This window comes from Pygocentrus nattereri, chromosome 19, assembly GCF_015220715.1.
Source record: "Pygocentrus nattereri isolate fPygNat1 chromosome 19, fPygNat1.pri, whole genome shotgun sequence".
Lineage (NCBI taxonomy): Eukaryota > Metazoa > Chordata > Actinopteri > Characiformes > Serrasalmidae > Pygocentrus > Pygocentrus nattereri.
In genome coordinates this window covers 2,949,989-2,965,340 of record NC_051229.1, presented here as the reverse complement: position 1 = coordinate 2,965,340, position 15,352 = coordinate 2,949,989, and the positions used below count along the sequence as shown (strand labels likewise).

At 43.4% G+C, this 15,352-nt stretch overlaps 2 protein-coding genes across 2 annotated transcripts in view; both read right to left on the bottom strand.

The window, feature by feature from the left end:
* Positions 1 to 4,882: 4,882 nt before the first annotated feature.
* Positions 4,883 to 8,613, bottom strand: LOC119261571 (transmembrane protein 275). Its single transcript, XM_037530847.1, has 2 exons — positions 8,326 to 8,613; positions 4,883 to 7,722 (listed from the first exon to the last, which is right to left on the bottom strand). The coding sequence occupies exon 2, from the start codon at positions 7,602 to 7,604 to the stop codon at positions 6,939 to 6,941; it is 666 nt and encodes a 221-aa protein (XP_037386744.1). The 5' UTR covers positions 7,605 to 7,722; positions 8,326 to 8,613; the 3' UTR covers positions 4,883 to 6,938.
* Positions 8,614 to 10,747: 2,134 nt separating this feature from the next.
* Positions 10,748 to 15,352, bottom strand: part of kncn (kinocilin) — a 26,873-nt gene continuing 22,268 nt past the window's right edge. The window contains exon 5 of the mRNA XM_017716970.1: positions 10,748 to 11,470. Coding sequence (XP_017572459.1) covers positions 11,401 to 11,470 — 70 coding nt within the window. The 3' untranslated portion in view covers positions 10,748 to 11,400. The remainder of the gene's footprint in view (positions 11,471 to 15,352) is intronic.

Below are 15,352 nucleotides of genomic sequence, written 5' to 3'. Positions count from 1 at the left end.
ATGAGCTGGTTCTGAATTCACTGCCTGATGACCGAGACGCTGTTCTATGATAGTTTAGAGTAGATTTTGGTCCTAGAACTATTTTTTAAACTCCATTCATGGTGGAGGGATACGTGCAGGGCGCTGTGAGGCAAAGAAAACTTTTTTTTTTCTTTCAGATTTTCCACTATTTTACCATGAGTATCCCATATAAAGCTCAGAAGACCCGTGTAGGTTCTCAGGAGGTTCTGGATGGTAAATAAAGTGTCTATATCTGTGTTGTAGTCATGGCGACGCCTGGTTCCCATCACCACCACTGTAAAGACGTCTGAACCATTTCACACCAAACCCTCTGAATGCATTTCAAACATTGAATTATGCAGACGTTTTGAAAAAATGGTGGAATGATTCTTTAAGAAACACTAAATGCTGGGTTGCCATTGCGTCATGGAAGCCTTTAAAACAGTGAATAAGTTCTGGTTGTCTATTTTGCTTTGGCCTGCTATCAGTTTATTGTTGTTTAGTTGGGATTGCGCAATAATAACATAATCTAACACATTTTCAATGACAATAGAGTTTACTGCATTGAGGCCACTGCTACAGAATGCACAGCAGGGCTTGGTATTTGGGTCATTCTCCATCTGGAGTGCGAATTTAGGTGGATACATTTTCATCCCAACACTAAATAATCTTAATACGTCTATTAACAGCTCCTATTATAAATATATGCAAAAGAGGAGCTTCATTCCAAACATGTTACAGTCACTGGAGTTGTATGAATATGGAGTAACACCAGTGACGGTGACTCCAGTGACGGTGACTCCAGTGACGGTGACTCCAGTGACATCAGAGTTAAAACTGAGGATTGTGTAAACTGACTGGCTCGTTGGCTGGTCAGGTGACCTTGTGCAACTGTTTAAAATCAGTAATAAAAATGATATAAATGCCATTATTTTGACCCAATATTAGTTACCCAGCCATTAAAGCTCATAACACCGGTGACACATAGAAGTTCTGAGCTGCCTGATAAACAAAATTATTAATAAATTAATGAATTATAGTGAGCCAGTGTGACTCGCCTCTCATGACTTGAGATGCTGCCTCTCTGATGAGCCTCGACCCAAAGAAGCAGTTTAATAGTCCTCATAACACCAGTGACCAAAATCTCTGTTACAAATGATTTTTTAAAAATAAAATATATATATTTTTTAAATGTAGTATAAAGATATAAAAAGTGAACATTAATCTGTTTATACAAATTTCTAGGTTAAACCACTTAAAAATATCGTTTTACAGTAAAATGGTTTGTCAAATGTTGAAAGTTGGTTTTGTGACCAGCTGTTTCACAGATGCAGAGCGACTGTGAAACAGGACAAATAAAGAAAAATCACTGTTATATAATATCAGGTAAACGTACATAACTGGCTTTTGGAGCTGTGCCTCATATTTTAAGCATCTTTTAAACCCCTGCAACCTTTGTGACATGGTTTCCCATCCAGACTGAGAATGGCCCAAATATAAGACTTTTGTTGGGGTTTGATTAAGGTTCTGTTAGTATTTGTGACCAGTCCAGTACCAAACCTGTTTTATGGTATTTGGTATCTGCTGAAGATCAGTGCAGTCAGGACTTAAAGGTACTTGTGTGCTCTCTTCTCTGAGTTTGGTAACATTTGCCACTGAACCCAATGACAATTTAGCGCTTTATTTACTCTTCCAGGTGAAGATAACGTCACCAAGCCCTGTTAAATCACCAATAGGAGAACCAGAATGTAAGCTAGAATCACAGCAAGAAGAAGCTGGGTTCGATTCCCCAGCCGGGTAACCGGGGTCCTCTCTGTTTGGAGTTCTCCCCGTGTCTGTGTGGGTTTCCTCCGGGTTCTCCGGTTTCCTCCCACAGTCCAAAGACATGCAGTTAAGCCAATTGGACCTGCTAAATTGCCCCTAGAAGTGATTGTCTGTGTCTGTCTGTCTGCCCTGCAATGGACTGGTGACCTGTCCAGGGTATATCCGCCCGATGACCGCTGGGATTGGCTCCAGCACCCCCCATGACCCAGAAGGATAAGCGGCTTAGAAGATTAGAAGAATGTATGCTTGCCTCCATGGAGCAAGTATTTAAAAATAATTTTCTTATTTTAAACTTTAATCATAAAACCTGAAACATTTTATGTCATTTCACAGCAGCCAGTGTTACTAACAAGCAATGTAACGAAACCTCGTATCTCCAAAATTTTACAGGAGAATGTAAGTCAAAGGAACCGGACGTTTTTCCAAGTAATTTTGGGTCATTTCCTTTGGCCCATTTGTCATGAAATTTACATACATTGTAAAGAGTAGCAGGCATTTTCAAATTATGTCAAAAACTAAAAATCAGCAAAGATGGAGATACGAGGTTTTGTTCTGACAGCAGCGACAAGCTGTAACTACATATAAGCTAAAACAAACAGACACTGTACATTCTAAACCAAGAACCTGCCCAAACGGTGACTTTTGGTTCTAGCTCTAATTTCATTTCTGCCTAAATACTTGGGAGACAGAACCATCATATTAACGATGAGTTCTCTTTGGTCCAGACTAAAGTGTCCATGTCTTGCTTTTTAGTCAGCTTAGCTTAACATATTTTGCGGCGACGTCGAATGGCTTAATGTGCTTTTCTGCGCTCACACATTCACACAAATGTCTACAGTTACAGACTTAAATGCAGCTTATTTGTTCTCTGTCAAATGTGATACTATGAGCAAAAACCTTCATTAGCATAAAGCAACAGCTTCCTAACCAGCAAACACTTCATAAAGGAGTAATTGCTACATCAACATCTGGTGCTCTTATTGGAAGTAACAGTGCTTGATGATAAGACATTATCTTATCCACACCCTCGAGTATCATTAGGTCCTGTGAGTATTGATCTTAAGGATCTAAAGCGTCTAAAAACTGGAAACCTCTGAAAACACTGTAATAATATTATTATATCATTGTTAAGTTTTGGCTGGAAACTAAAGGGTTGAATCCTTAAAGCGCCCAGGAGAAAATGATCCAATCAGTATTGTTTTCCCCTCTGTGGTATCTAAGCCGACTCAGCCAAGCAAGCTCTCCCATTGGCTAGGACTGCAGGAGCTGGAAAGAAGGCCTTACACTTTACATTAACTACCAACATACTGGGAAGCGGAATCGACCAGTCACGTTTATGGGACCAATTTTGTGAGTGAAAACATCGCTCTAAGTCTTCTAGAAGTTCTAGATACATCACTGTCTGTCAACCTGAGCCGTAGCGTAAGCAGGTTTCGGGTAGTTGTTAGGGATGGAAAACAGCGACTAGAAGCTCTAGTCACTGTAAAACTGATACATGCATGCTCAAACATATGTCTGTTTCAATGTAAAGCACGTGGAATGTCTTTGACGAGCTTCAAATGTCCACGTTTATTCCAGAACTGCCAAAAAATTTTCATGCTCACTGGTATTAGCTTAGCGCTAACATTCTACTAGAATCTCATAGGGGTGCTAGCAAAAATTAGCATTGTTATAGACGTTTCTTTTCCATGTATGTGACCAGGTTTTGACTTTTGTGGCCCAAACTGAAAGTATCATGCTAGTGGTCACGGTTTGACACTGATAAACACACTCAGTGCTGTTAGGTTAACTGTGTGAAAAGCTTTAAGAAATGCACTGAACGTTTTAAAATGCTTGTGAGCAGCTGTAAACAGCTGTATCAGTATCGGGACCAAAGTGACCACTGTCCACTGCGTGGTTGTACTGGCTCTCGCTGGTGCTGCAGATCGAGCTGTTCTCTCTCCTTTGAGGAAAAAGAACAGTTACAGCTCTGTTTTCGTTTCCCCGTGGCTTTAAAGGGCCACTGTGAAGACTGTGACCCCAGAAGTTCACAGACAGACAAAGGACACTTTTTAAAACTCCCGTCTAGTCACACAATCTCCATAACAAGCGGTTCAATCCGTTACTTGGCTAAAGACTCAAAATACAACACTGACTAAACACTCAGGGCAACGGAGAACAAATTACATTCCAGCAATATCAATCAGAGCGAAAGAAAACAGCCCATGAAACACTGAATACTGTAAGTCTAGTAGATCAGCCCTTTCTGCTGGTTTGTTTTGTGTCAATTCATTACAAATATGATTATATATTATATGTAGCCTGCTTGTGCTTTGTTCAGTATCTCATCACTGCTGTAAGAAAACCTTACGCCATCAACATCGTGACTTCAGACGACATTTTAAACTGGGCCTGTATCGTGGAAGATTTTTTAAGCATTGGTTAACTTGTCCAGTCCGTATTTGAAACAGGCCAATTCAAATTCATTGCTTTTGTGAGGTCACAAAAACCAAAATACATATATACAGCACTGTGTGAAAGTTTTTAGGCATCTAAGCAAATGTGTAAACAGCTGACCTCAGCAGTGAGTTTATCACAATATACATTAGAATAAAGTCGAATTCATAATTCAGATAAACAGAAAAACTATAAACAGTAACGAGAATTTCTCGGGTCCATATTTTTCCTGGACACCTTCACAGCTGCCACAGAGACTCGTTAATATCATCAATTACATCATGAGCTCAATTTACTGAGCACTGATTGGTCAAACCAGGAGCTGCTTTTTAACTACATATAATACTGGACTTCCTCAAGGAGGAGAGGCTTGGAGATGGGGAAACAAACACACTGACGTCCAGAACATCACTGTTTATTATATATATATATATATATATATATATAGAGAGAGAGAGAGAGAGAGAGAGAGAGAGAGGGATTTTTAATTATTATTAAAATAATTTATTATTAATTAGTATTCTATACATTTTGTTTATTCAAATATTAACACTTTTCTCAGCAAATAAACACAAACTACACAAATAAACAGATTTTGAAAACGTGTTTTGGGTGCCTCAGACTTCCACACAGTGCTGTATATATGTGTATATTTTAATATGTATCGCTGCTGTCAGAAGAAAACCTCATATCTCCAAAATGGTAGGAGAAGGAAAAATACTACTTTACTTTTACGTTTTTCCAAGTATTTTGGGGCCGTTTCTCCCAGTTGGTTCACCATGAAATTTACACACAGTGTAAAGAGCAAGTCATTTTCAAATTATGTCAAAAACTGAAAACGGCAAAAATGGAGATACCAGGTTTTTTATTTTTCCGCTAAATATAGTTTAGCGCCGCCCATTTGAGTTATAAGGAGTGTGTCCGACTATCTTAAATGAGGCAAAACACAGGGCAGCCAGTCTTAAAGGCACAGTTATAAAAACAGCCTGTTTAATTGTAGAAAATGTCCTAAGTGGACTTAAATGTAGGAAATGGGTCCTTTAATCGTGACCGTGGTCCATTTTTCATTAAACAGCCGGCTTTAGCCTTCAAATATTAAAATGCAGTTGGGCGGTTTTCTTATAACAGTGATGATTTGCTGCTATTTTGCAGCAGACAGTGTGTCCTTTGTGATTAATGGCAGTAATGAGCGGATGATATCTCCCCTGTGCCCTTTTCTTATGGGCGCAGCTGCGTTAATATCAAAGTGTCTGGGAGAAAAGCTTGCGGGTGACCTCGGTGGATGAAACAGGGGGGCTGTCTGAGCTGCTTATGGACACAATTTGTAAGAACGAGGCATAGAACTTGATCCAGAGGGCAACGAGGGCCGAACAGAGCAAACTGGATGAAATCAAATACAAAACAAATGGATAAATCCCTCAGTCGCCATGTAACACCGCCATAAACAGACACTGTCACATAAAGCATCTTCAGATGAACAGTGTTTACAGCCCTTATCGATCGGGGGACAGAATAAGATGGCTTCATTCGGCAGTGTTCGCTACACAGTGAAGGCTTCGTTCATTCCATTTCAGTTCAACTGGCTTTTAGCTCCTTGATATTGTCTCAGTTTGGGAATGACGCGTTACAAAATAGTGAAACTGACTACAATAGAAGTGTCTACACAGCCCAACATCTCTCTCTAGCTAATATAGTATGTTTACAATGGCTATTTTCGTGGCTAAACGAGAGATGGCATGCATTATCATTCAAACGGGATTTTCTGGACTTTACCCCTATGCAGCTACTGTAACGTTTGGATCGCTCCTTTAGAAAACGGCAGTGTTTTTACACAGTGTCACGGCTTATTTGAGATTCCAACAAGCGTGATATCAAAGGTGGCCGTTTCGAGGCACCTACCGAGGAGCATTTCACCACAGGACCACTCATTTCAACAAACACTGGCTTGATTCGAGTGAGACTGTACATTATGGGGGAAAAACTGCGCTCCTCAAGCGATCAATCTGCTTTCAGTCTGGGTAATGACACACTATCAGGCTCACCAGCGTCCTTCTCGCTCGTCTTGGTCCGTGGCCAAAGCGCCATAACTGTGAATAATCTGAGTAACAGTGGCACAATGCGAACATGTGAAGCAGGCTTCAGAAATTTCACCTTCTGAAGATCCCTCCATCTGGGCTCTCTGCACAGGGAGCTTCCAAAAAACCCTTTAAATACGTTTCTCCGACACGCTATTATTCTCTGTGGAACCGAGTGCCGTGTGGATCTAATCCAGAGCAGAGTGTCTCCACAAACCACCTGTGGTCACAAGGCGGCTCCCCAAAGTGCCATCTTCCATCCCGGAACGCTGTATTTACATTTATATATTTCGCAGACGCTCTTATCCAGAGCAATGCTGGGCGAAAGTAGCATTGGGAGTCCAGCTCCATGACTCCTATTAGTATTGGTGTAGCGTCCCTGCCTGGATCTCACTCTTCTGTGTGGCGTTATCCACTGTGTTGGCCACTACACTACCCAGCCACATTGTATTTACATCTCAACAAAGTAGGCAAGCTCTCTTATGTTGCGGGGTCTTGCTAGGCTGAATGATTCGATAGGCTAGCGACTGACATCAATGTCAATTCCAGCTCCTTATATGTCAGCTTTCCGTAAATGGCCCAGGATTGCTCGTCTCATCCATGCTAGGTAGCCGCACCATCAGAGGGCAAAGTTAGCCTGACTGCTCCCCCACCCTCTGTGGAGGCTGAGAAAGTGGCCGAGGCTGAACTAGGGCCGTTAGCCTCCATAGTGAAGAGCTTGCAGGACCTAGAGGGTGTGTTGTAGTCCGGAGCGGGGATGTTAGCATTAGAAATCATGGCTGAAGCTTCCTGGTCCGGGCTGGAGCCATGCGAGGAGCTGCTGGGGGAGTTTGTCGGGCTTAGCTGCACGGCTGTAGTATCCTGCATGGTGTGCTCGCTAGTTTCGATCTCAAACGCCGCCGTCCCGCTTCCTAGCCCCGTTCCCCGCCCCATGAAGCCCAAACCACCACCTCCGGCGCCCCCTTTGGACCGACGGGAGCCCTGCGGAGGCGGAAGACGGCTGCAGACGCAGCAAGCGCCGAAAAAGGTGAAGGCCACCAGCAGGAGGATGGGTCCGATGATGATGGGAGGGTTGCCGGAAGGCATTAGCGTGCTAAAAGCGAAGGCGCCAACCAAAGTGATGTTGATGCCCGCCAGCATGATGCACAGGCCACAGGCGCAGCACAAAGCTGGGGATGGAAGGCCCTGCGGGCGAGATTTCCTCTTGCGCCGGCTCTGCGGCTCCTTTTTGGGCACCGAGGTGCCCGAGCTTCGCTCGCTGCACACCATCTGGTCACGGCGACTCGAAATCAAGGCCACTAACTCATCCCACAAGAGCCGTAGCCCTTGGCAGAAGGCCACAGAAGAACGGCATTGCCAAGTCAGGATCCTTTTTCCAGCAGGCTACCTGTAACAAGTGAGATGAATAAACTTTACTGGGCAGCATTTGCAACAACGCACTGATTTCATTTCTGATTTCATTTGATTTCAGCCCAGTTGGCTCAGAGCTCCTAAATAATGTCCCAGTTTGGGCTGTTTTTCTTTTTGTTTGTTTTGGACAACAGCAGTCCAACAACTCCTGCCCTAGCTCCATCCTCATGAACATTCAGGGAAAGAGAGGCAGAAGATAAAGGGGAGGCAAATGAGCATGACTGCGCTCAGATGCGGCGTACACGTTTTTCACAGTTATATCAGAAGCAGCATTCATTCAGCAAGGTCATGGCTTAGTCATGACGACTGCTGCGACGGCACCAGAAACCCGAGCAGCTGATGAATAACCAACGGCCCCTTTGAATCGCTGCTACTCTTCCTAGTAACCCACACCTGCGTGAAGCAAAGCATGTAGGTGGAAAATACAAGAGTCCTAATGCATCTCATTCAGGAGGCTCCTGGATGCAGGTGTTTCTGCCAGGTCCTGACCGACTGGCCACATGTGGGTGACAGATAAGCACCTTACTGTGTGTCTGTAACATCTTCAGGCATTTAAGAAGGAGAAAAATCAATGGCTCACCTTAACAAAGGACACTACCTGGAAGGTTTCTAACCAGGGAGTCCAGAGGAATCACACAGGGCTTCTGGACAGAGGTCTTCATGGTCCACACCGCTGAAACACTATGTCTGTGTCTAGACATTGTCTCGCACAGCAGGCAGGAGTGACTGAAAATGACTCTCAGAGCTCTCCCGGTCGTCAGCGGTGAATGCTGTCCGTTTTCATCGCCGTAGAGCCGCTGAAGTGCGCTGTGACCGTAAATCCATCGCTGTAGAGCCGCTCAGTGATGATGAGGCGCCGCTGCACGGCTCAGCGTAACTGTGGTACTTAAGGAGACTACGGGAGGGGGCGGGGCGTCGCTGCGCCGCGATTGGCTGGCGAAGTCCCGCCTCCTGCGTCGTGATTCGCTAGCAGTCTGATCTCACAGGCAACATGCCTTTCTACTCTCTCAGAAAAAAGAGGGTTCAACAGGGGCTCTTTAGTAAAAAGAACGGTTCTGTATGAACCACACACACTCTAAGAACCCTCTGCATGGTTCTTCAGACATATGGAGAATGTGCTGGTGGTTCTGTATAGAACCTTTCTTTGAAAAGGGTTCTACATAGCACCCAAAAGGATGCTTCCATAGAACATGCTTCTATTAGTAAAGCGATCCATTCTCTTCAATAAGAACCACTTTGGGGGCCATTTTCAAAAAGGGTTCTGTATGGAACCATCTTCTTTGAGTGTTTATGGTTCTATACAGAACCTTTTTTGAACATGGTTCTGTATAGCTCCCAAAAAAGGTTCTTCTATTGTTACAAGCTTGACATCGTTACAACACAAGAACCCTTTTAGGAGTTATATAGAACCATTTTCCAAAAGAGGTTCTGTATGGAACCATCTACAACACGTGCTGCATATATCAGAAGAACCCTGTCATGGTGCAAAGAACCCTTGAGTCATGCAAAGGGTTCTTTGAGTGTTTATGGTTCTATATAGAACCATTTTCTTTGCTACAACTGAGCAACTAAATCTATCACAGCTTCCATTCTTTCCTTCTCCTTAACTATACCTACTAAAAACCAATAGAAACCATTACGTGTTTCTGTTGGTTCCTGATAGTCTTGTAATGTGTTCTGGCTATTTAACAGGTTGATGTCACAACGTAAAGGATCCTAATGGTTTAACAGGTGCCCAGTGGCTGATTCCAGATGCACCTCACAGAGAACTATTAAGCCAATTCCCACTGGAAGGCAAAAGCCCTGTGTTTGAATCCTAATGGTTTCTAATGGTCGTTTTTCTGCAGTGATGTAAGTGGATTATCTCATATCTCCTGATGTACTAAATGGCCAATTTGACTGGAAATCTAATCAATTAAGTTTTGCAACCCTGTGAAAATGAGATGAGACGACGCAAACAGACACATCAATGTTAGTTAGACGAGTGTTTATTTGTTTATTTATTCATTAAGAAAGAGAAGCAAGCAGCATTCTGAGGACTGACGGTCTGCGACTGACGGGCGTGTGAATCCAGGCTTGTTCTGCTGCTGGTTTTGTCTGAGGTCTGTAAGGTTCCTGCCTGTTTCCCAGCACAGAAAACTCTCAGCTAGAAGAACGCAGTGCTGAGTTTTTACCACTGGGACTGAACGACGGCTGCCTGGGTCTTAGAGATGGTTCATTACTCATTAGAACTTAGGAAGTTTATTTAACATTTTAAATGGTGTTTTGAAGTAGTTTAGTCACAAAATATAGTGTAATATTATAAAAATGGTCTGTCTGTCTGTTTATCTGTCCGTCTGTCTGTCCATCTGTCTATCTAGCCGTTTGTCCATCTGTCTATCTATCTATCTATCTATCTATCTATCTATCTATCTATCTATCTATCTATCTATCTATCTATCTATCTATCTGTCTGTCTGTCTCTCTGTCTATCTATCTCTCTGCCTGTTTATCTGTCCGTCCGTCCATCTATCTGTCTGTCCATTCCATCTATCTGTCTGTTCGTCTGTCCATCTGTCTATCTGTCTGTCTGTCCGTCTATCTATCTATCTATCTATCTATCTATCTATCTATCTATCTATCTATCTATCTATCTATCTATCTATCTGTCCGTCTCTCTGTCTATCTATCTCTCTGCCTGTTTATCTGTCCATCAGTCCGTCTATCTGTCCATCCGTCCGTCTATCTGTCTGTCTGTCCATCTGTCTGTCTGTCTGTCCATCTGTCTGTCTGTCTGTCCATCTGTCTTTCTGTCTGTCCATCTGTCTGTCTGTCTGTCTGTCCATCTGTCTGTCTGTCTGTCTGTCTGTCTGTCTGATCGGTCTACCTTGATCATGTTCAGACTATCAGGTGGATCTGATCTGCTGATCAGACACTTTTACACAAACTTGTGGAGCTCATGCAGCTCGAGTGCTGTCACACAGGGACACGCCACCAAATACTGAGAAATTCTGAAATTCATGTTAAAATTTCAAAGATTCTATTTATTTTTGTTATGCTGTTAATATCGTAGCATCCATTACCGGTTCATTCGGCCACTTCCGTGGCGTTTAGGTAGAACTGGCAGCAGGAAACGTTGATTCCAAACTTTTAAACAATCAGCAATCAAAAGCTGTCAAAAGCTACACGCCTCTGGCCAAAATAACTCAAACAGCCAAACTACAGTCACTGCCCAAGTTTAACCCGACCACAAACTCCCTCTTGATCTCACTGATTTCAGCTCAGCAAAAAAGAAAAAACTCACCAAAACAGTGGCAGCAGAATTAAACAGAGTCAGAAAGCACAGAATCAAGGCTATTAGAGATGCTGAACACCTCCACACGGTTTATTATGGAGAGCATGTGACGATTCGGCTATTCAGTTAGCATCATGCTAATCGGTGAGGTTTATGCTCCCAGCATTAGTTAGCTACATTAGCCTCATTGCTTCAGCAGAGTGGAACTAAAAAAGAACGCGTCTTGGTTGATTTGGATTTAATGGGGGGTGAAATTTTTTTTTTTGTTTGTTTTTTTTTTAACTGCCACTTTTATCAGACCTCAGAATCAGACGGGACCCTGTGGTTCGATGTGAAACAATCCTGTGTTCTTCCCACGGCATCTGCGGTCAGCTTCAGGAACTAGGGAAGGTCCTGCTCGGAGGATTTGGGTTTGCGTCTGCCCAAAATATCAGGAACATCCGAAGAGGGTCTAAAAAAACAAAGAAAACAGAATTCTATAAATACACTATATTACCATATTCGCACATCTGGCTTCACACACACATGAGCTTGAGTCACGTCCCATTCTTAATCCTATTCTTAAGCTATAACAGCTTCAACTCTTCTGGGAAGGCTTTCCACAAGGGTTAGGAGTGTGTTTATGGGAATTTTTGACCGTTCTTCCAGAAGAGCATTTGTGAGGTCAGACGCTGATGTTGGACGAGAAGGCCTGGCTCACAGTCTCCGCTCTAATTCATCCCAAAGGTGTTCTATGGGGTTGAGGTCAGGACTCTGTGCAGGCCAGTCAAGTTCTTCCACACCAAACTGGCTCATCCACGTCTTTATGGACCTCCTGGCAACCGCCAAACCCAGACTCGTCCATCGGATTTCCAGACGGAGAAGCGTGATTGGTCATTCCAGAGAACACGTCTCCACTGCTCTAGAGTCCAGTGGTGGCGCTTTACACCACTGCATTCCACGCTTTGCACTGCGCTTGGTGATGTAAGGCTTGGATGCAGCTGCTCGGCCATGGAAACCCATTCCATGAAGCTCTCTACGCTGTTCTTGAGCTGATCTGAAGGCCACATGAAGTTTGGAGGTCTGTAGTGATGGACTCTGCAGAAAGTCGGTGACCTCTGTGCACTATGCCCCTCAGCATCCGCTGACCCCGCTCTGTCATTTAACGTGGCCGACCACTTCGTGGCTGAGTTGCTGTCGCTCCCAATCGCTTCCACTTTGTTATAATCCCACTGACAGTGGACTGTGGAATATTTAGTAGTGAGGAAATTTCACGACTGGACTTGCTGCACAGGTGGCGTCCGATCACGGTACCACGCTGGAATTCTCTGAGCTCCTGAGAGCGACCCATTCTTTCACTAATGTCTGTAGAAGCAGTCTGCAGGCCTTGTGTGTGTGTGTGTGTGTGTGTGTGTGTGTGTGTGTGTGTGTGTGTGTGTGTGTGTGTGTGTGTGTGTGTGTGCAGAAACATCTCAGTTGACTCTTACTGCATCACAAATGACAGTATGAATGAAAGCAGTGATCGTCACCATGACAACCACATCCTCAGCATCTTCATGGCTGAAAGGATCCCAGCAGCTGCAGCTGTGTTACGCACTACTGCAACCTGAGCCAATCAGAGCAGCCCTAACGCTCCTGAACCCACACACGGACCCTCACACACCACAGCGGAGATTTGAGCTGCTCTAATCAGCTGGTTGTAGTTCTAATGTGTGTTAGAATCAACAATAGAAAAAAACATTTCTCAAATGAAATTTAGTTTTTTGGCTCGTTTTTTCTTTTGGAACATCCTCGGCCAATGTTCTGAGTAAAAAGATGGTTCTTCAAGAGCTCTTTAGTAAAGTCACCTTCTCCACCAATTTGATGGACCATTTCACCATGCAGAGAACCCTTGTGTTGTATATGGTTCTGTAAGATATATATGTAATACTCAAGTGTCTCTATAGAGGATTGTCTTCATTAATTTGAAAGAATTTAATTTAGTTCATTTAACTTCCATGTGTAATTTAATTGGGGTGTTTAAAGTTTGTGAATATATATACACTCACTGGCCACTTTATTAGGTACACCTGTTCATTTGCTTGTTAACTTGAAAAAACATTTTTGGCCTTTACATAAATTTCATGAAGAATTGAACCAGAACAAATGGCCAACGATCACTTTTTGCCCTTTATGATGTGTCATGGTGAACAGACCAACAGAGATGTTCAACAATTACTTAGGAAAAAATGATCAATTTATTTCCATTATAGGTTAAGAACGTTTTCCTTGTCCTGTCCTTTTTGAAGACAGCAGTGGTATACACACACACACACACACACACACACACACATTTTATATATATATATATATATATATATATATATATATATATATATATATATATATGTGTGTGTATATGCGAGTCTCTATTGTGTCAGTCTGATTGTTATTATTTCTAGACTTGAGTACTTGTGATATCTGCAGATTGAATACACACACACACACACACACACACACACACACACACACACACACACACACAAGGCCTGCAGACTGTTTCTAAAATACACAGACATAAAAGATAGAAGTATGGTGTAAACAGTTGGAGTTAGATTTTAATTCGAAGTGCTTATAGTGAACACACCTTTTCTCGTGTGTTCTTGCCCAGACAGTTGACACTAGCTGGGTGACATTATCCAATTCAACAATGACCAAGATGTTCATAAGCCAAATGTTATGTCACTGACTTGGGCACATTTTGGCTTTGAACCAGACAACAAGGGGCAGCTGGTGAAATTGGACAAGACATGCAAGGAAATACGTCTAATCTCAGATCACATCTTAGAATTAACCATACTGCTGTGTTTGCCAGGCTCCGCAGCAGCATGCCTGCCTCAGGAGGAGGCACAGCCTAGGACCAGGAGTGACTGCTGGGAGTCTCCAAGGACCTTTGTGAGAGGAGCAAAGTATGACAGCACCACAGAACACGCTTGATTTCGGCTTTCTGTCACTCACTCGACTTTTTTTCTGTCAGACATTATTTTTATTGCCCATTAAGTCTACTATATGAGCCCTTTAAGTCCGCAGTATGAGCCCTTTAAGCCTACTATATGAGCCCTTTAAGTCCGCTGTATGAGCCCTTTAAGCCTACTATATGAGCCCTTTAAATCCGCTGTATGAGCCCTTTAAGTCCACTGTATGAGCCCGTTAAGACTACAATATGAGCCCTTTAAGTCCACAGTATGAGCCCTTTAAGTCCGCTGTATGAGCCCTTTAAGCCTACTATATGAGCCTTTTAAGTCCTCTGTATGAGCCCTTTAAGCCTACTATATGAGCCCTTTAAGTCCGCTGTATGAGCCCTTTAAGTCCGCTGTATGAGCCCTTTAAGTCAGCTGTATGAGCCCTTTAAGTCCGCTGTATGAGCCCTTTAAGTCCGCTGTATGAGCCCTTTAAGTCTGCTGTATGAGCCCTTTAAGTCCGCTGTATGAGCCCTTTAAGTCCGCTGTATGAGCCCTTTAAGTCCGCTGTATGAGCCCTTTAAGTCCGCTGTATGAGCCCTTTAAGTCCGCTGTATGAGCCCTTTAAGTCAGCTGTATGAGCCCTTTAAGTCTGCTGTATGAGCCCTTTAAGTCTGCTGTATGAGCCCTTTAAGTCTGCTGTATGAGCCCTTTAAGTCCGCTGTATGAGCCCTTTAAGTCCGCTGTATGAGCCCTTTAAGTCTGCTGTATGAGCCCTTTAAGTCCTTAACTTCTACAACTGCGTCATTGAGAGCCGCCTGACCAGCTGCATCACCGTGTGGTACGGCAGCTTGACCGTGATGGACCGTAAATGCCTACAGAGAGTGGTGAAGACTGCAGAGAAGATCACCAATTCTCCACTGCACTCTCAGCAGAACATCTACAACCATAGAGTCCAAAGGAAGGCTGCCTCCATCATCAAAGACCCCACCCACCCCCAGCACGGTCTGTTCAAACAGTTCAAAACTGTTCTGCCCTCAGGCCGGAGGTATAGGAGCATGATGTGCAAGACCTCCAGACTAAAGAACTCCTTCTTCCCCACCGCAATCAGAGTTCTGAATCAGAAATAACTATTCCCACTTCGGTCTGCCAGACTTGGGTACAGACGTGTGATGTGTGACTGATGTGTAAAGAGCTCTTTCCTCAGGAATAACCTGCACCTACTGCCACTTTACTGTAGCACATGTTTACAATTGCACTATTGCACTTTACCACTCATTTCTGCTGCAGATAATCATGTTCCCGGCACTGTATACCATACCATACCATACCATACCATACCATTCCATACCATTCCATACCATACCATTCCATTCCATACCATTCCATACCATACCATACCATACCATACCATT

Bases quoted from the DNA above. Each gene is read 5' to 3' on its own strand.
- LOC119261571 (XM_037530847.1), bottom strand. From the start codon at position 7,604: ATGGTGTGCAGCGAGCGAAGCTCGGGCACCTCGGTGCCCAAAAAGGAG.